At 49.1% G+C, this 18,682-nt stretch overlaps 6 protein-coding genes across 6 annotated transcripts; all 6 read right to left on the bottom strand.

Annotated features, from left to right (window-relative positions):
• Positions 1 to 5,329: 5,329 nt before the first annotated feature.
• AtWU_03726 (general transcription factor IIH subunit TFB6 family) lies at positions 5,330 to 6,377 on the bottom strand (the record flags this gene model as incomplete). The annotated part of the gene is made up of 2 exons (XM_035498838.1): positions 5,330 to 5,865; positions 5,975 to 6,377. The coding sequence occupies 2 exons, from the start codon at positions 6,375 to 6,377 to the stop codon at positions 5,330 to 5,332; spliced, it is 939 nt and encodes a 312-aa protein (XP_035354731.1).
• Positions 6,378 to 7,126: 749 nt separating this feature from the next.
• AtWU_03725 (putative ribosomal small subunit assembly protein) lies at positions 7,127 to 8,100 on the bottom strand (the record flags this gene model as incomplete). Its single annotated transcript, XM_035498837.1, has 2 exons — positions 7,127 to 7,135; positions 7,189 to 8,100. The coding sequence occupies 2 exons, from the start codon at positions 8,098 to 8,100 to the stop codon at positions 7,127 to 7,129; spliced, it is 921 nt and encodes a 306-aa protein (XP_035354730.1).
• Positions 8,101 to 8,477: 377 nt separating this feature from the next.
• On the bottom strand, positions 8,478 to 10,030 carry AtWU_03724 (recombinase DMC1; the record flags this gene model as incomplete). The annotated part of the gene is made up of 9 exons (XM_035498836.1): positions 8,478 to 8,545; positions 8,593 to 8,755; positions 8,802 to 8,824; positions 8,889 to 9,316; positions 9,383 to 9,486; positions 9,576 to 9,671; positions 9,733 to 9,788; positions 9,849 to 9,885; positions 9,992 to 10,030. The coding sequence occupies 9 exons, from the start codon at positions 10,028 to 10,030 to the stop codon at positions 8,478 to 8,480; spliced, it is 1,014 nt and encodes a 337-aa protein (XP_035354729.1).
• A 956-nt stretch (positions 10,031 to 10,986) lies between these two features.
• gisB (putative zinc knuckle nucleic acid binding protein) lies at positions 10,987 to 12,051 on the bottom strand (the record flags this gene model as incomplete). Its single annotated transcript, XM_035498835.1, has 7 exons — positions 10,987 to 11,226; positions 11,287 to 11,472; positions 11,535 to 11,650; positions 11,711 to 11,752; positions 11,812 to 11,823; positions 11,896 to 11,931; positions 11,997 to 12,051. 7 exons carry the CDS (start codon positions 12,049 to 12,051, stop codon positions 10,987 to 10,989), a joined length of 687 nt encoding a protein of 228 aa, XP_035354728.1.
• Positions 12,052 to 13,587: 1,536 nt separating this feature from the next.
• On the bottom strand, positions 13,588 to 15,249 carry AtWU_03722 (UDP-N-acetylglucosamine diphosphorylase; the record flags this gene model as incomplete). The annotated part of the gene is made up of 3 exons (XM_035498834.1): positions 13,588 to 13,659; positions 13,742 to 14,476; positions 14,533 to 15,249. 3 exons carry the CDS (start codon positions 15,247 to 15,249, stop codon positions 13,588 to 13,590), a joined length of 1,524 nt encoding a protein of 507 aa, XP_035354727.1.
• A 752-nt stretch (positions 15,250 to 16,001) lies between these two features.
• On the bottom strand, positions 16,002 to 17,620 carry AtWU_03721 (cyclophilin-like protein; the record flags this gene model as incomplete). Its single annotated transcript, XM_035498833.1, has 4 exons — positions 16,002 to 16,418; positions 16,478 to 16,674; positions 16,728 to 17,377; positions 17,541 to 17,620. The coding sequence occupies 4 exons, from the start codon at positions 17,618 to 17,620 to the stop codon at positions 16,002 to 16,004; spliced, it is 1,344 nt and encodes a 447-aa protein (XP_035354726.1).
• Between the last annotated feature and the right edge of the window lie 1,062 nt (positions 17,621 to 18,682).

Genomic DNA, 18,682 nt, shown 5'->3' with positions numbered 1-18,682 from the left:
GAAAGCAGAAAATCGTTTAGACGAACAAACCAAAACCCAATAAGAATAATGAATAATCAAGCACACAAGCACCCAAAGGCACGCAGGAGCCAAAGCAGGTCTTGGGTTTGGTTTGGTTTACTGGGGCCTACTTTTCTTGCTGCTTCCAGCTACTGCTTGCTGCTGCTGCTGCTGCTGCTGCTGCTTAGTGCTGCTTCTGCTTGCTGCTTGGTGCTGCTACTACTGGTGCTGCTAAACTACTACTGGGACTGTGAGGAGATGAGGGGCGGGCGCAGCAGCAAGAAGCGCTGCCAGCTGGGTGGGACGAAAGTTTGCCGACTCAGGAAAGGCTCTGACGGGGTTTTTCTTTTGGGTCGACTTTTCTTCCTTTTTTTCTTTTTTCCTTTTTCTTTTTTTCCTTTTTGGTATTTTATTTAATTCTTTTTTATTCAAGTGAATTTTTTATTTTATTACTACTTCTATTTCCACTTTGTTTCCCATCTGTTCCTTGACAGCACTTTTCTTTACTTTCTTTTCCTTTCCTCTGAGTTAGTTAGGAACTAGCCAACAGCAAGAAAAAGTGAATGAAAAAAAATAAGTAAATGAAACAGAAAAATAGAGAAACAGAGGAAGAAAAAAAAATAGAGGACCGGGCCTTGTCGATCTGGATTTCATCCTGGTGGGAATCGTGTGGCCGTGGCGGGAAATAATGATGATACATACACAGATACATACATACATACACCCACACCCACACACACACAGTCTGGAAAGTAAGTATCTAAGTAGTATTGGTATTGTCTTGGTATCCAGCATTCAGGTCGGAATTGGATTGTTCTATCGGGTGTACGACCTTGCTGGATGTATGTTTTAGATCATGATCCAGATATCGACTGCAGAGTTCAATAACGAATATTGCTAGAGTCTTATCTTGACTCTTTGTTTCTTAAGATGATCTCACTCATACACTAGTTTTCTCACAGCCATACGTAGCCATGTTTATTTATCACTTCCCATTGAATTAGTATTCATGATGGACCAAATGACTGCTGTATGTTGATGGATCTTGGTGGTAAGTTAGGAAAAAGAGCTACTTAAAAGTACTTTACCTATAAAAGGTACGTACCTTCACGACGGATACCTGCCTACCGTGCTTGCTGCGACAGACCCAATACAGAGAAGGTGTTAATCCCAGGGCCATGCAGTGGATACATCCACCGTCGGACCCAACCCAACCAAACTACCCTGCGACCAGATGACTGCTGCAGCCTGCGGGTTTGCAACCTGACATGGTCCTTATTTCCATCGCATGCAATAATTTTTGTACTATCCTCTGGTAGTTGAACAACCCTAGGCAATAAAGTCTGCATTCTTTTCTTTTTTTTTCCCCTTTCTTTTGATTTAATTTCTTTTCTCCTTTACTTATTCAATAGTTTTCGCTCTTTCGTTTATCGCATGATATTGCTGGTGAATGGAAGATGCCGATAACTTGGAAATCAATGAAGCTTAAAAACCACCGGGCTTTTTGTAACGTATCCATGGCTTGGGGTTCTGTCTAAACCAAGTGCATATACATACCACAACTTGATCTATCTGTCCACAATCTCGTTCCGATGCGTCAACGAGAAAACAAGAGATTTGATAACGATCTCTCAAGAATCATGTAGGGAGGGCAGCATGTTGCTCATTATATCGACATTCTGAATGAAAAACACCACCTCCCAAGATGGAGGGAAATTGAAGGGTCTTTATCTGCAAGCACACACCATCTTAAGGTAAGGGGACGGATCAAGTACACACAAAGTATGGGGTACAATAGTCCCCCCTTGAAAGGGTTGTACATATACTTAGTAATGATAGTGGTAATAAGTAACTAACTAATCAATTGATACATAGCAACCAGGAAACAAAACTAACAAAGGGCGGGAAAAAGAGTGAAGAGGCAAAAAAAAGTAGACGAAGGATCGTGATCGACGTGTACCTACCTTGAGGATTCATAAATATGGCCGAATCGCTGCACGAAATCTGCAAGGACCTGAGCGAATGCACATGCAGAGAGAGAGACCAGAAAGGTCGTGAGGCCTTTTCCCTGCGTGGTGTCGCGTTGTGACTCGTCGGGTTCCATTCGCGTCCCATGGGCCCTTATCGTCATAGGTCCTGTCCCGTTCTCCGCCCTGACCTGGTCGGGAGATGGGATGAGCCGAAACTCGACGGTCACTCGTTCATTCATTCATTCATTCAATTCGTAGATCGGTTGCCGTTTACAGCCACACCTCAGCCCTTTTTTCCATTGTTCAATCACCTTTTGGATCGACCATCATTTTTTGCCCTACTGTACAGTACAGTTGAGCTGGGCGGCTGAATGGCAAGTAGATAGATGTTAGCTGAACTTTATGGATGAATGGAGAGAGGCGGGAGGGAGGATGGGGGCGCTGAAATGGCGGTCTTAATGGGATTACTTATTTTTTTTTTCTTCTCTCTTTTTTTTCTAACAGGGGATTAAATTGGCCCGAAGAAACTCTCAACCACAATCAAGGACCAACCAGACCGATGACCGGGTAAAACTGGCAGCGCCTGGACTTTGTGGGAAAAGTTCAATGAAAGGAAAAATGGCCCCCACCCAATGCGCCCCAGACCCATGGATCGTGGAGCAAGCTAGCCTGCTACTTGTCTATGACGGAGGACTAATCGGGTACCCAGGAGACATTCGAGAAGCAAGAACGGTCCATGTGGGAAGTGGATGGTGCTATACTCTGAATAAGTTAAATTGTTGAATTTTTCTTTTCTTTTACTCACTAGCACATTTGGAGAATTAATTGATCAAATTGATGGGAGGTATATTACCTATTTACACACAAGTACCATAGTAGTCTGTGGTTCACGTTAATAATAGATAGATAGTGGCCGACGGGGAGAGATGGTCAAAGCGAGCAAGACTAAAAAGAAAATAAACGGAAATCGATCAACTGATTGACTTCCAAACTAACTAAATACAATATGTAACTAAATAGATACTAGACAAAAGTATGCTTGCTGCCAGATTGACTTCTAGTGAGGAGAAAGCGAAAAGGCAATCAACAACATTTCATTCCAATTGAGGTCATAGCCCAAGAAATTCCGCACACACACAAGGTTTGTTGTGGGTGTGGATTTAGCTGCGATTATATAAAAAGAAAATTATGAGTAAAAAAGGGCGACCATTCATTCCATGTGAGGGCGACTCCACTGGGGGCAGCTCGAACCATGGAAATGAGGTCCATGTGGTGCCCATTGGTCAGGATCCGGGCACCGGCGGCTCGTACGGTAATTTTGGGCCACCGCAGCCTGTCATTGATATTACATGTTTACAACCAGTACCGCCTGCGCCTAATCGGGCAAGTCAGATTGCGGATTCTGGAATCCCACGAGTTGTTTTTTTTTTTTTTTGTTCGGTGTTCTGAGACAGAATTCCTTCAGCCTCGTGAAGGGCAAAGGGGGGCGCTGGCTGATTCATGGTTTTTCCCATCGTTCCAGAATTTAGCTAGTTTGTTTCATTCAATTCACAATGGGACATGTGGTGGTATTATTCATGTCTATGATCTAAACTCTAGTGCTTGTCTGTATTGATTTAGTATTTACATTAGCACTTTACTTAGTATAAGTTCTAACTCTCAGCTTTGCCTCGACGCGCACGCGACGCGACCGACCAACCGAACGACTGACTGCACTGCAGGATCCCGTGTGGTAATCAATAACTTTACCTACTTGGGAGTTGGGAAGAACCAGTCAACGCAACTTCAAGTGGCAAGAAATACGAGCGTCATCAATTCCGGGAAAAGGAAGGTAATCAAATTAATTAGCTCCAATAAGTCTGGGGAATGATCATCATCATCAATAACATCATCATCATGATTATCCCATGGAAAAGGTCATTGGCATGAGCAAGGGAGCTGTTCTCTCTATCTATGGATTTTCATTCCCTTGAATCCATGTGTATCGTGAGCAATTTCCGAAAGATGGGGAAAGGGAGGGAGGGAGGGAGAGAGATAAAGAGATCGATCTAAACTATTGGAAAAGTCATAATAACTACGGATTATTCTACCAGGAATAAGGCTGCCTAGTGTTACCCTTTCCTAGCTTGGACCACCCTTACTTCTAACTACACGGGAAGAAAAGTCGATGATGATTATATCAATACGTATCCACCACCAGAAGAACACTTTTCATTATCAGTAACATATTTGCCCATGCAGGTATATCATTTTAAGATACCACATATGCACATACATGAGAAAGCAAGTAGGGTCGGGGGTGTGGTTACACACTATCATGCCGCTTGCTTGTTAAGCAGCCCCCGTCCGTCCCTTGCAGATTTCCGCCCTCCTTCTCTCCTTGCCTTTGCACTCGGCCGTTATCGATGCAGACATCCCACCCACCATCAACATAACCTAACCCTTTCTTTGCTTCTCGGCTGGAGAAACCCTCAACCAGGGATTCCTCCTATAAGTACCTTGGGCCGGATATCTGATACAGGACAGGGCCTTTGTTGTATTTCTTTTGTTGCTGGAATGGAGGGTCCATATATTGAACCATGGATGTCGATATCCCAGATACTAGGCATGTCCCAGGGAAGGGAAGTTTCTAGCTGTGTTTCATATAGGGTGAAACCGGGCTGAAGCTGAAAAGTCTCATAAGGTCACGAACAGTATATTATTTTTTTCAACGCTCTACTAACTAACTAGGAATCTCTTCTACTGTGTTGTGCAGCGCACAAGTACAAGTTCGTACGAACCATCCAACAATCACCTCTCAACGACCCACTCATTTCCACTCCTCCAGCTGAGGTAGGGTAGGTGATTGTCTGGATCTCTCACCAGTTCTGCAAGCAACATCCCCACTCACTCAACTCACATTGATCCGGTCCCTCCGAACAGCTAACGCGGTCACAGCCTCTTTCTTGGTTCGTGTTAGCTTCGGTTGTTAGGGACGCGGATGCGGCACATTTGCTCTGCTGGAGCAGGGCTTATTGTTATTATTAATATGGCCTGTTGTCGGGCCGGAAATCGGGACAAAGTCACTGAAGTCTAGACTATTACTGTTGCCGTGTGGCATGGTGAAGTACATTGTGGTAGTTAGAGAGGAGTGTTTGAACCAGGTGATAGCGACTGTAGCGAATGATAGAACCAAATAAAGTATGACTCCAAGCACATGTCATGCACCCTTAATATCAGATATAAGACCAACAACCCAAGTGTCCTCAACGCCATAGACCCCCTGATAACTAGTACTGCCCTTAAACACCATATCCACCCCATACACAAAATACCACATGCCCATCAAACCAACCAAAAGTACAGAAGCTGGATAGATATCAATCATCATTATCATCATCCTCCAACTCAACCACAAAATCCCCCGTATCACAAACCCCTCCATCCCCCGCGGCCAAATCCTCATCACAAAACTCACCCACATTCCCCAACTCATCGCCCAACAACTGAATCGTCCTCTCATAAACCTTCGCCGTCTCCATCTCCCACTTCCCAGGAACAGGCATATAATCCTCCAATTTATTCGCATCCCCATAGACATCCTCGAACTCTTCATCCTCATCCTCATCATAATCATCCTCCTCTGCCCCATTAGCATCCTCAATCTCCTTCTCTCTCTTCTCAACAACCAACACCCGACACGACTCCGCAATACTCTTAATCCGCACCTTCTCCGTCATAGACACCACACTCTTCTTCTCCCCGTTACCACTACTACCACCACCTAAAAGCTCCGCAAACACCTCATCCAACTTCCGCAGTAAGCGGAACGTAGGCGCCGCTGAGAAGGGATACTCGGGCAGATAGGAGTTGACTTGGATGGCTAGGGAGATGAGGTAGGGGATTTGGAGGGATGCTAGTATATACATCATACATCTCTGTTAGCATTCGCTCGCTCTCCAGGGACAACAACCAACTAAGAACATGAAGAATTGAATATGAGAGAGAGAGAGAAGGGTACTTACGCGTCCCACTAACCCAAAGCACATCCACCAAACCCTCCAAATCCCTCGCTACTTCCTTGAAGCTTTCATAGCCCTGCACCTCTCCTTCTCCCTCTCTCCGAGGTTCGAACGACTCCGGGGAATAACCCCTCGCATTGGAGTTGAATCCATCACCATCATCAGTAGGCTTGTAATAAGCACTACTGAATTTCTTTGCGTGCCGACGCGAAATCTTCAGTAATGTCGTATCGATGTGATTAATCACGGTTGCTTCTTTGGCGGACCCTGCGCGCAGAGGATGCGTTCGCGGTTTGGGGAGGAGGGAGGGCGTGCTTGGTCGTGGGGTGGAGGGGGCCGGGGATGGGAGGGTTGGGGGGAGGAAGCCTCCTGAGGTTTCTCCTGTGATTCCTCCGGTGGAGGTCATTGCTTTTGTTTGTTTGGTTGGTTGGTTAGGGGTGAGGTTGAGGTTGAGGTTTTTTTGGAGTTGCGATGGTGGGGTGTTGGTGTGGGGTAGTAGTATTGCGTGCAGGTACGAGATAGATAGTCTTATGGGTTTGGGATGCTGCTGCCTCTGCTAGAGGTTATTCGTATGCATGTTGTTGGTTTTCTGAGTGGGCTGATCTGATCTGATGCTCTTTGGTTGCTTCTGGATTGTTCGTCAGATGCGATGCGATGCGATGCGCCGACGATGTCATCGCCAAGCCGGGTTGGTCTGTGCGTTACTATATTGAATGTCGACGACTGATACAGTAGAGAATCTACAGATTACAAGCTATATGTGTATAATAGTTTATGGACATCAAATAATCATGTTATATATTTAGTCTACAAGAAGCGAACATATGCCTAAATCAGCAGCAAGTCAGCAATGCATCCAGAACTCATCTAGATAAGCAAATGACCAAAAGAATTGCTTCAGTAGGTGAGAAGATTGGATTATGCTGGTTTTTGTAGACATGGCATGACATCAAGCAACAGCTGAGTCTTGCTACTCTGGCCCCAGCGGATTCATCATATGCAGTGTAAACCATATGGAATAAGAGAAGTGTCAAAACTCACATCATCCGGCATCCCTCCAAGCCAATTCTCTATCGAATAAAGCACTTTTGGACGAACCCCCCAAACGCCATGCTAAACCGACCCAACAATGCCAAACAGGACGAAAGAACAAGATCACTCAGGCTGAGACACCGTTAGCATTACACATACCATATCCAAGGAGGGAGTAAACTTACTGCAATCTTCCCCTTCCGCTTCTTCATATCCGCCAACTTCCTCCTATCATCATCAAACTTCTTAAGCAGCTGGTTCTGCTTCTCCTTTCTCTTCTCACGAGACTGGAACCGATAGAAGTCCTCCAATCCCTTGGACTTCTCCTTCTGCTTCTCAACCAACTGCCTAGCCTCATCCTCATGAGCCGCCTCCGCCAACTTCGGTCCAGACGTAACAGTAATGAATCCATCCTCGTCGGGTTCCTGCGCCCTGCGCGCCTCCTCCCTCTTCCTGACCTCCGCGACCTGCGTAAACACCGTCATATAATCGTTAACGGTGCGTAACAACTCCGCCCGATCCGGATACCTCAACTGCTCGTGGGTAATGTACCTCTGCAGTCCCAGAGCAGGTACCCGATCGCCCTCAACACCCTCGCCCCAGACAATCTCCGTGCCCTTCTTCGCGGCCTTGCGCGCCGCTTTCAAACTCGCCTCCATGCTGGGCTTGTCGGCGAAGACGACGATCGCGTGCGACCCGCTCTTCTGGAGCTGGCGGTCCCAGGTAGCGGGGAGGTCGACATCGTCCAGCTGTGCTTGGAGTTCGTCGGCGGTGACGCGCTTGCGTTTCTTGCTGCTGGCGATGTTGCCTTGCGGGGTGGCTTGCATGCCCTTCTTTTTGGTCGGGACGGCCTCGAATTCCACGCGCTCTATGCGGCCTGCGGAGAGCTGGGTACCGAAGAGGTGGCGCAGGTGGGTTTCGGTCGTGTCGACGGGAATGTTCACGATGAACATCGAACGGGGAGTGTCGGCGTCTGGGATGCGAGGCTCATGGGCGCGGAGGTAGAGGTAGTGTGTTGCCGGTTTAGGATATGCTGGGGTTGCGGGGAAGTGTAGGGGCAGGATTGAAAATCCTGCGATCTCGAGATCTGCCTTCATTTTGTCTAGTACCCTCGGAGGTATTTGGTTTTAGGTGAGGAGAGAAGGTGAAAAAGTGATTGGACTGGTAAGGGTTGCGGAAATTGTAGCGCCGCAAATTAGTTGGCGGAGAGACTTTTTTTACTTTAGCGGGAAATTTTGCAACGGCAGTTTGGAAGGCGGAGAGAGCTGTTTGCGTTACCCGATAATCAACATCAACAGTACTTGGCCTCGATTCACAAACAATTTTTGATGACATTGTAGTACATTGCTGTCGCAGGTAGATAGCTTCAGCAGAAATTAGAAAGAAAAGAAATGTCCACTTTAAATGCGCCACATGGCCGTTACCCAGTTCTTTCCATACTTCGTCCTGAGCCATACTCATATCTTTATCGGGACTACACCTTATCAGGATCATTGATCCCACCATTGGTGATGACATACGTCGCCTCTCTTTCAGGGCAGTCTGTTGACAGTTAGAGCGTTAACACGAGATGTGTACACTTGACAAACCTGGTGAGTCCTGTATCTTAGCCACTCGCTCTTCACCACGGCCCTTGCGGAGAAGCACTCGAGTCGCCGATGCATGTGCCAGGACATGCCCTCCAACGGGCTTGCGGCCATCGGCTCCAGCGAAGAGTGCACTAGCGCCAGGGTCACTCTGGACCTGGTTGGTCTGTGTTGCATTAGACTATATTTCTGCATGTCGACGGAGAACGTACCATCAGAACACAGATGTTGAATTCTGCACATGGGAACGTCAGTCCTCTGATAGTACTATATATATATACCAGGAGTAAAAGGCATACCTTCAGCCATATGAGCCAGCTTCATCAGAAACTGATTCAATTTCTGCTGACGATCAGCGAGCTCGCCGCGTCCACAATAATCGACCCTGAAGCAATTCATAATGCTATCAATGATCAACAACCTGTACTCTCCACTAGCGAACTCTTTACTGAGAGTATTCAACAACTCCAGCTGATGCTCGCTATTCAGCGCTCGCGCATAGGCAATATTCTCCTGAGCAGCATCAGCATCGACACCAAACCGCTCCGCAATCTGAGCAATGCGCTCAGGCCTGAACGTTCCCTCGGTATCAATATATGCCACCTTGCCGTCTGCGCCACCGAGTTCCTTGGGAAGCTGGGCCACGACGGACATGGTGTGGGATAACTGAGTCTTGCCGCATCGAAACTCGCCGAAGACTTCGCTGATACTCATGCTCTGGAAGCCACTAAGTAATATTAACTTAGCCTTTTCCCTCTTGCAGCATTAGAGTAGGTGGAAGGAAAGAACTTACCCTCCCAATATAGAATCAAACTGTTTACTCCCAGTAGAAATCCGAACAATCCTCTTCCGTTGATGGCATAGTTCCATTGCCGTGATGAACCCCGAAGCCGAGGGCTGCATATATCGACAGTTCGTTAGCACCTCACCCTAGCACGAACAATAACCCCAGACGGGACCATCATCTGCGGTGTATATATACATACCATGCTTTTCTGAATAGCATCCTTAATCTTCTCGACCTTGACCTCACTGAATCCCTTTATCTTCAACAGATTCTTGCGGGTAGCACCGTGAACAGACTGAGCCAGTTAACAGCGAGGCTCGCTTTAAACATCAAATAATAGACCGGACAATTCGTACAGCAACAGTATAGTATCCATTTGTCTTCAGCTTCGTGATATCCGCTACTCCGATGCCTTGAACATACTATCAGTATACGGATATGAGAGGAAGCGGGTAGTGAGGGGTATATATACCATGCGATTGGATAGTATCGATATCAACGATGAAGACCTGTCATTGAGACAATGTTAATACAATGTTGGAGAATAGTTAGACCACGCAGTCAACGTCATTGCTCATGGGGAATAAAGACGTATGGGGGTAGAGGGATGGCTACATCATCATTGAACTCGTCGCTTGTGTCTGAGCCGGGCATGTTTGTCAATTGATTCAGTTGATATGGGGAGACCTGGAGGTTGGACAAAGACGAAAGATAGATACAAAGCTGATTGATTGTCAATTGCAGCTGCGAGCATGCAGTTGAGCATGAAGGCAGCTGGTATGAGGAGTAGACTAGTCCAGCGTCACGGGGTCTGCTCGTGACAGAAGAGCAATGCTAAGCCCACCGTACAATTGAGTGATGGCATATTTCAGTTCCCTACGAGCAGGGTGGTGACAGCATGAAAAGGCGACGTTTTCCACACCCAATCATTCTGTTAGCTGTACCCTGTAAGCTACTGATACAACAACATGAAGGCTTTATCCAACCCAGCTCTCAATATACTGCAATGGACCACTTTTGAATCTGAGATAATGCTTCTTTTTGCTTTTGTCTTTGTTTGTTTTGCTTCCCATTTGACGAATATCTGGAGGATATAGTACGAAAAGATGAGGAGGTAACCACCGCGCCAGGTACCTGTAGACCATTCACTATCTTCATCACACACAATCCCATCCGTTTCAACTTGAAGCCTCTTCCCATGCATATCAACGCGCTTGCTTCGGTCCACCAATGTCTCTGCTGCGCTCACTTCAACTTTCACCTCGCCTGGCCTCGTCTCCCTCTTTTCTTTGCCGCACCTAAATTTTGGAAATGAGAAAGATACCCGAGGAGATCAATAGACGCCAACCATAAGACCCTGAGCCGTGTATAGGATCCAAGCAATAAAGGAACCTAAGACTTCGTGAAACTTTTGTTCGTCGTATACATAATAGGAATAGAAACCGGTCGGTGCCGAGAAGTGGAACAGGAGGGGCGCAATATATGCAAAGGAAGAAACCATGGGAATAATGAAAAAAATGAGACCGATATCGGCAAACCCTATTACAAAAAAGAAAGAATGGAAAACAGACTCCCAGAAATTGGGATCAATCAGTCATTAAATTCGTCCTCTATGCGACAGCGGTAGTAGGAGCCGCAGCAGCAACGGGAGCAGCCTCCGCGCTGACCTCGGCAGCGGCGGCGGCAGGGGCAGCAGGAGCAGCAGCGGCGTCAACGGGCTGCTGAGCGACGGCCTCGTTGTTGGGGCAGTCGCGGGAGATGTGTCCGGCCTGGGAGCACTTATAGCAGACCTTGCCGGCGGAGCTCAGGGGACCGCCGTTGGGGGCAGTGCAGTCGCGGGAGATGTGACCCTATAAGATTCCGGTCAGCCTCCATGTCCGTATCGCATCAGGTATAACAGGAACACCTACCAGCTTGCCGCAGGCGTAGCACTTCATAGCCTGAGCCTGGCAATCACGGGCGAAGTGGTTGGGGCCACCGCACTTGTAGCAAGTAGCAGCACGGGGGTATCCGTATCCACCACGGAAACCGCTGTTGAATCCGCCGCGGGGAGCAGGGGCCCGGGGAGCACCGGAAGCAGGAGCGGGGCAGTTGCGCTAGGAGAAGGTCAACGGTTTTGCCCGGCGAACAGGAAGTTAGGAGCGACGAGACGACGTACAGCAAGGTGGCCGGGCTGGCTGCAGTTGTAGCAGCGGCCGTTGGCACCGTTAAGGCGCAACGTAGGACAATCGGCCTGAACGTGGCCTAGTCCCTGGCAGTTGTAGCATTGCTTGGCTGGATCGGAGATATATCAGCATTCCGGTGCGTTCCAACCACGAGGGCCGAAAACCTTACTCTCAGTCGTACGAGGACGCGGGCAGCTGCTGGACTCATGGCCTGTCGATTGATCGATCAGAGATCTCGTTCGAGCGACGTGACACACAGAAGGAACCTACCAGGCTGCTTGCCTGTTGAATAACGTAATTGAATCAGCAAATGAGGCGCAATGAATAAGCTGCCAATGAACAGGGTCTACTCACAGTTGTAGCAGAGACGCTCAGAGGAAGAGCAGACCTCTACGTCAGCCCGTTAGCAAATTCCAGCATGGACCAAGGCGTTTCTTCCCAAAGCAACTACTAACCAGCGTAGTGGCCAATGTTGCCACACTTGTAGCAGGCACGACGAGACAACAACATTTTATCGGTAATGATTGAGCTATAGAAGAGGAAGTCACTCGGTCAGCGCTTCTGGTCCATGCTTGTTAAGATCCCGCGGCTGGAAGAGCCATTCGCATCGGCATAGCAAGTGGGCGTCATAGAACACAATTCGTCGGCGGCGCAACTAGACGGAAATCATATATTCCATGCGCTCAGCTGCCGCGGACGAAGTGTAAGCGACTGGTTCCTCCACTGCCGAGTTCATAATGGAGGGTTGTCTTCCATGGAAGTAGGATGCGGACAAAAAATCGGCCGAAGAATGGGTGGAAGGAACTGAAGTCGCGAAACGGCCACGGGAACGTATTGAAGTCACGAGGAACATCTGACAGCACTCACTCTTCCTAAAACCAACAACAGATCTTCTAATCTCCTTGTCAATAGGACTGTTCGGATTGTCAGCTTGAGAACCTTGGAGGAGGAATAGCAGCACTTCCGACAGCCCACTCTTGAGACTCGAAAAAGTGGGCTGACAAAGCCAAAAGCGACACCGAATGGGGAATAACGATAGGGAAAAAAAAGACAGGAAAGAAAAAAAAAAAAAAAAAAAAAAAAAAAGAAAAAGGCACACAAACCCAGCACTGAACACACTCCAAACTAGACCTCACAGCAACACCAATCCCTCCGAACCACGAGAGACGAATAAGCAAAAAATAGATAGCTCTTGAACAAGATTTCTCCTGACACACAAAGGCGGATGAGTAGAAAAGGATTTCGAATGCAACAACTTAAGCGATGAAGCTAAGCAAGGAAACGGAAAGAAACCAGTGTCGCAGGGTTTCTTTTTCCGTACGGTAACAAGAAAGATACCGGTTCGAATCGAAATTTACCATGGGTCCCGGTTGCTCCCGTATCGCGTAAGGTGGGTGATTCGCTATCCTATTGGTTGTGAGCTCTCGCGTGCGCACGGCCTGAGGCACACGTTCCGGTTATGACTTGTATTGCCTTGATTACTGGGGATTGGCGGTACATGTTCGAAACCGTCCGTCTGGCAGTTGTCATTCTCGATGACATGCAGCTCTGTGGCGTGGTCTCTCGAGTCCGGTGCACTTTTCTTTTTTGGCTCCTGGAGCAGACACGTCCGAAGTTGGGGTTGGACTATTGCGAGACGGCCCAGTCTAGACCTGGCTTTGTGAAGACCGAGCTAGAATCATGTAGATATAATCGATCTGTTGGAAGTATACGAGGAAGCCAGATCGGCGAGCTGTATGGCCAGTGGAAATTCCAGCGGTAGTGAAATCTATGACCGCATCTAAGGCTGGCTGGTACTAATCAAGGCCCCCGGCGTGCAAATCATGGATGCTCTCTAAGCTTTCCTTGTCCCCCTCCCAAGGTTCGCCCACGGGCTTTCCTACGGTACGCCTCGATCGCGTCGTACAGAAGAGTATTTGGGACGTGAGCTATCAACATATTCGGCTTCAAAAATGTAACCCTGCCTATACACAGCGGGCGGTTGATTTATGCATTATTAGTAGTTCCATACAAGCTGTCCTAACTCCCGCAATATGATGATTCCATTTACTCTTCCTTCTCAACCACAGCCGGAGCCTTGAGCTCACGGCCCTTGAGGAATTCCAGCCCTTCTCCACCCTGTAACTCAAAGTCAGTCTGGTTTCAAGCACGCATGTGATAAAGCAATCGATTTCACCAATGCAAATACGGAAATACTTACGTAGCTGATCAGAGGCGAGACTTCCACGCCAACAGACTCGCCTTCAGTGACAACGACACCACCGGCCTTCTCGATCCAGCGCTGGCCCTGCTTCATGATGTCGGCCTTGCTGGTGTCGGGGTCGTCCTCACCAGTGCCGCGGGCGTTCTTGAGGGGCGAGAACTCGTCCTCACGACGCACCTCAATGCTGGCGAACTTCTCCAGAGGGGTCATCGGGAAAACGTCAAACACGAACTGCTCGAGCTTGATGCCGTTGGGCTTCTCGGGCTTGAAGGCCTCGCCGGTCTCGGGCTTGATGCAAGGAATCTTCTTGCGGGCAACGTGGTGGGGCAGCTTGTGAGACCAGCTCTCAATGGATTCGAAGAAACGGAAGGAGTAGTAGTGGTTGACAATGTTGGCGGCACGGAACTTCAGGACATCGGGCTGCTTGGGGTCCTTGGCCTCGGCCGTCTCCTGGTCGATCTCAGAGTATTCGACGACGTCGGGCTTGCCGTTTCTCTGGAGAATCAGACCGACCGACTCGGTAGCGTTGCGCTTGCGGACAACCTTCGTAGCGATGTCGACGTCCTTGGAGGCAGCAAAGCCGATGAAGACAGGGTCGGCAACCTTGACCAGGCAGTTGTCGACGCAGTAGGTGTGAATGTGCTGGATTCCACGCTTGCGCATGTCCTCCCTGACTCCGGAAGTCAAGAGGGCAAGGTAGATACCACCGTTGCCATCAGGAGCAACAGCCGCCTAAAACACAGGGTCAGAGTGGGGTTGGGGTAGGAATGTGACAGCTTGAAACGCACCTTAGACTTGCTCTCCATCAGAATCTTGCCCTCGTTAGAGATGCAAGGCAAGACACCCTGCTCGAAGATAACCACATTGCTCTTGTCGAGGCCGAAGTAGTTGTGCTGCTGGAAAAACTCCTCTGTGGGTTTACGGGTAGGTCCGCTGGTCATGACATACCAAGGGATGACGGCATCCTTGCCGGAAGACTTCTTCGCCAGGAGCTGGAGCTTAGCAATACGCTCGGCCTGGATCTGGAAGAGAGACTTGTGGCTGGGGAGACCGATGTCAAAGCAACCCTTGGGGGCGGAGCTACCCAGACGGGTGCCCTGTCCACCAGCCATCAACACCACAGCGACCTTGTTGCCAGCAACCAACTGCAGACCCTCATCGTACCACTTCTGAATATCCTTGGGGTCCGAATCCAGGATCGATGCGGTAGCCACTTCGGGGAGGGGTTCGAGGGAGACGGGGCCTTGCTCGGCCTTGGGAGGGTTCAGAGCCTTCTCGGCCAACTCGTTGATGCGGACGGGGTCGAAGTTGTTCAACTGGTGGAAAAGCTGGGTCTTCTCGGCGGGCTTCAGCTCGTCAACGAAGGCAAAGACCTGTCCTTGCCCGGCATCGGTGTACTTCTTCTTCAGCTGCTCGAATTCCTCGGGGGAGGGCTCACGGATAGCGGGCTCGGACTGGCCATGGATAAGGTTGGAAACGGTTTCTTTGATCGCAGCAGCGGCCATGATTGCGGATGATGGATTAAAATAGATGGGATATGATAATATGATGGGAAGGAGGGAGAAGAGGATGGGATGGAGTCTGAAGGGAGAATACTAGAGGGGTATAGAGGGGAAAAGAAGATGGAAAGAGAGCAAGGGAGGAGGGGTGTACAGGGTGTGAAAGCGCGGGGGATCTGTCCGTCAAGAATAAATATAACTAGTTAACTCAACATGCTACGTAGTCCTGCTGCAGCGCAATATTATTGACCGCCTGGATCCCTGAGAGTTTCAATTGATTATTTTTAGACGGACTAGCGATTGCCGCAGATACATTATTATGGCTTATGAGGGGCCACTATTCCCTCACGCCCATGAATTGCTCGATCGCAGCCCTCCATCCAGCTTGTTGCAGCCAATGGTCTCTTCAGCTGTTGGAGGGGCCGGCGGGGCTCGCCGTGGACCCGGTTTCAGGCTTTCAGGCTTCCAAGCTCACCGACTGGCGCCAGTTCAGATCTGCTCGTCCACCTGACCCCTGAAGAGGTTCCTGGATCGGGTCTGACTAAGAGGATGAGAAAAAGAAGGGGGGGAATCCAAGATGGAACCTAATCTACTAACTATGTATGGAGTAGTTTAAAAGTGCATGGTAAAACACACACTTTCGCTTTACAGAATGATATACCTATAATGTTGTATTCACACATCCGTCATTCTTCATGACGGTATCTTTAAAAATGGCATTATCATATGGTTAATTTACATTATTTTACCCCAAAGCATCAACGACGTCGCCTTTCCCGGTATCTATCGTCATCTCGGCGATCCCGTCGCCGCTCACCGTCGTTATGTCGACGGTCTCGGTCCCCGTAGGAATCTCGCCGTGGTGGACTCCGGCTGTAGGATCGATCTCGGTACCGATTACGATATGAGTCCCGCCGAGGACTCCGACTGACTCGCCTTTCCCGTTGTGGCTTCCGCGGTGGGCTTCGACTGTAGGACCGCTCGTCCCGATTAGATCTCGCCTTGGGCGCATTCTTATCGAAGACCATGTGATAATCATCGTCTCGTTGACGAGTGTTCTCTGTTGCTCGGTACTGGCGCTTCTTTTCGAGGCCAGCGACACCACCAAATCCACCCCGCTGGCCGCTGCGTTTGGTGATTGTAGCATTGCGCCAGCTCTCGGACAATTTAGATACCTATTTTTGTCATCAACGTTAGCCAATGTTGAATAGAAGTGCGCGGATAATAGACTCACACTCTGAGAGAAATCAACGTGGATACGGTGGTCATCGATCAAGACACCCTGCATCTTGAAGTATGCCTGTTCGCAATCCTTCTGGTTCTCAAACTCGATGAAAGCGTATTGTAGACTGTCACCCGTACGCTTGTCGCGGATGACCTCACATGACAGAATGGGTCCGAAGCGACTGAAGATCAGGTTGAGGTCCTCATCTAGTGAATGTGTGAGTTCAGAGCGTGACCAAGGCGCGATTTAGGATGCATACCTTGAGTGACTGGATTCAACTTGCAGACGAACAAGACGTTCTCTGGCGGCTTGACTTCGGCGAAGGGAAGATCGCCAACCATTTCCAGCGTCAACGCCTGTGCCCTTGCTTCGCGCTCCCGTCGCAGCCTCTCCATTGACTCCTCGTCCATGTCGTCATCCAAGTCTTCATCATCGGCGATTCTCACCGTAGCCAGCTGTGCCTTGGACGGCACCGGGCTCTCCGGTGGCTCCACCAAGCCTTCGGGGTCTTCAAAAGGATCATCGAGGATGACGGTATGACGAATACGTATGTCTTTGAGTGGCCGGCCGCGATCATCAATAAAGGCCTCGTTGACTTTCTCCAGGACGTCAAATCCCTCCACCACTTTCCCGAAGATCACCGCCTTGCCGTCCAGGTAATCAAGATTGTCTCCAAGGGTGATGATGAATTGGCTGGCGGCGATGCGCAGATCAGGGTCGTTGGGGGATGGTACGGTGGCCATGCTCACAGTGCCGCGTTCGTCATGCTTCAACTTGGGCGGGAGCTGGAGGGGAAATGTCCGCTGGGAAGGGCCCTGCAGCAAGCCCCATATCGACGATCCACCATCGCTTTCTGAGGAGTCGGGCCCAATCGGATCGCCAGTCTGGAAGGTGAAATTCTTTTGGACGCTGTGGACGGGCGAGAAATTATAATATTTAACTTTGCATAGCTTTAAAAAGCTAAAGCGGAAAACCACAGACAGCTTAGTTCCTGTTCAGCCACTCGATTTGTACGCGCGCAAGAAAAAGCACCGCAGCAAAACAGAAATCGAAGAAATAGGGGGGTGCTCACTTTTCGCACGCTTTAGGGGAGTCATCGACCAGCAAGTCGATGACAATGTCACCGAGGGAAGTTTCCAGCAGGACACTCATGGCAAATACCCGGCCGCTGCGGGCGATACTGCGAGGATCGACGATGCGTTAGACAGGAAGAGGAAAATGGGGACAAGGACAGGATAAGGTCCCGGAAGAAGATGAGGCGCTAATAGGTTCGAACGATCAAGGGTTGGGATAGTTGGGGAAAGAGAGAGAGAAGGTAGGGTAAGTGAGTGAATGCACCGAATGATGCAAAAGGACCAGGATGGATGCCGAGGAGAAGCGAAGCTCTGCTCTACGGGGCGGCAGGAAGACGCGAGTCTGTTTTAGTTAAGTTTTGGCGGGCCAACGGGTTCAGCATCGACTCTTTGCCTTGACTGGCGCAACAAATGTCACGAATCATGCGCACTCAAGTCCCTGCTGCCCAGTCAGATAATTCTTATTCTTATTCTTCGTTATTATTTGTTTCATTAGACCCATTCTATTAATTTGCTCTCTCTTTTTTTTTTTTTACTCTAAATCCTGGTCTAGTCGTCGATCAGCTACTTTTGTACTTTGTACCCAAATTACAACTAGTCTCTCTAGTCTACTTACAACTACGCTAGACATTATCTACTAAACAGCTGCTAGATGTCTCTCTCCCATGATCAAATGATCAATCAATCACCACCTCAATGCAACTAAATCATCCAACTGTCGATCAACCAAACCCCGGCCAGGTTGGTACTAAACTACTTATGGTCTGGCTCTGGCCAACGGGGTAGACTATATCCTGGTCTAACGACAGAATGACAGCAAGATGACGGGCTCACGGACCCTGAAGCATCGTGCGCTGCTTCGATCATTCTCGGCGCCTTTCGGGGTGTTCCCAGTTCCCACTGTCGGATGGTCGAACCGGCGCTTCCTCCTCCCGTGTAACCGCCGTCTTTCTCAACTGAGCGGCATGACTTCCGGAGAACCCTGTTGGACGAGAGCAATTAAGGCAAGAAATAGTTTTACACTAGGCTTGGGCCGAGATCCAGCAGGCACTGTTTGTTGCTGTGACGGAGCTGTTGCCGTTGGCTCCATGCCACAAGTTACCGGCTGTGCAGGCCGTCAGCTCTACGGAGCACAAAGCAG

This window comes from Aspergillus tubingensis (assembly GCF_013340325.1).
Source record: "Aspergillus tubingensis WU-2223L DNA, scaffold_5, whole genome shotgun sequence".
Lineage (NCBI taxonomy): Eukaryota > Fungi > Ascomycota > Eurotiomycetes > Eurotiales > Aspergillaceae > Aspergillus > Aspergillus tubingensis.
This window is presented reverse-complemented; position numbering and strand designations above follow the sequence as displayed.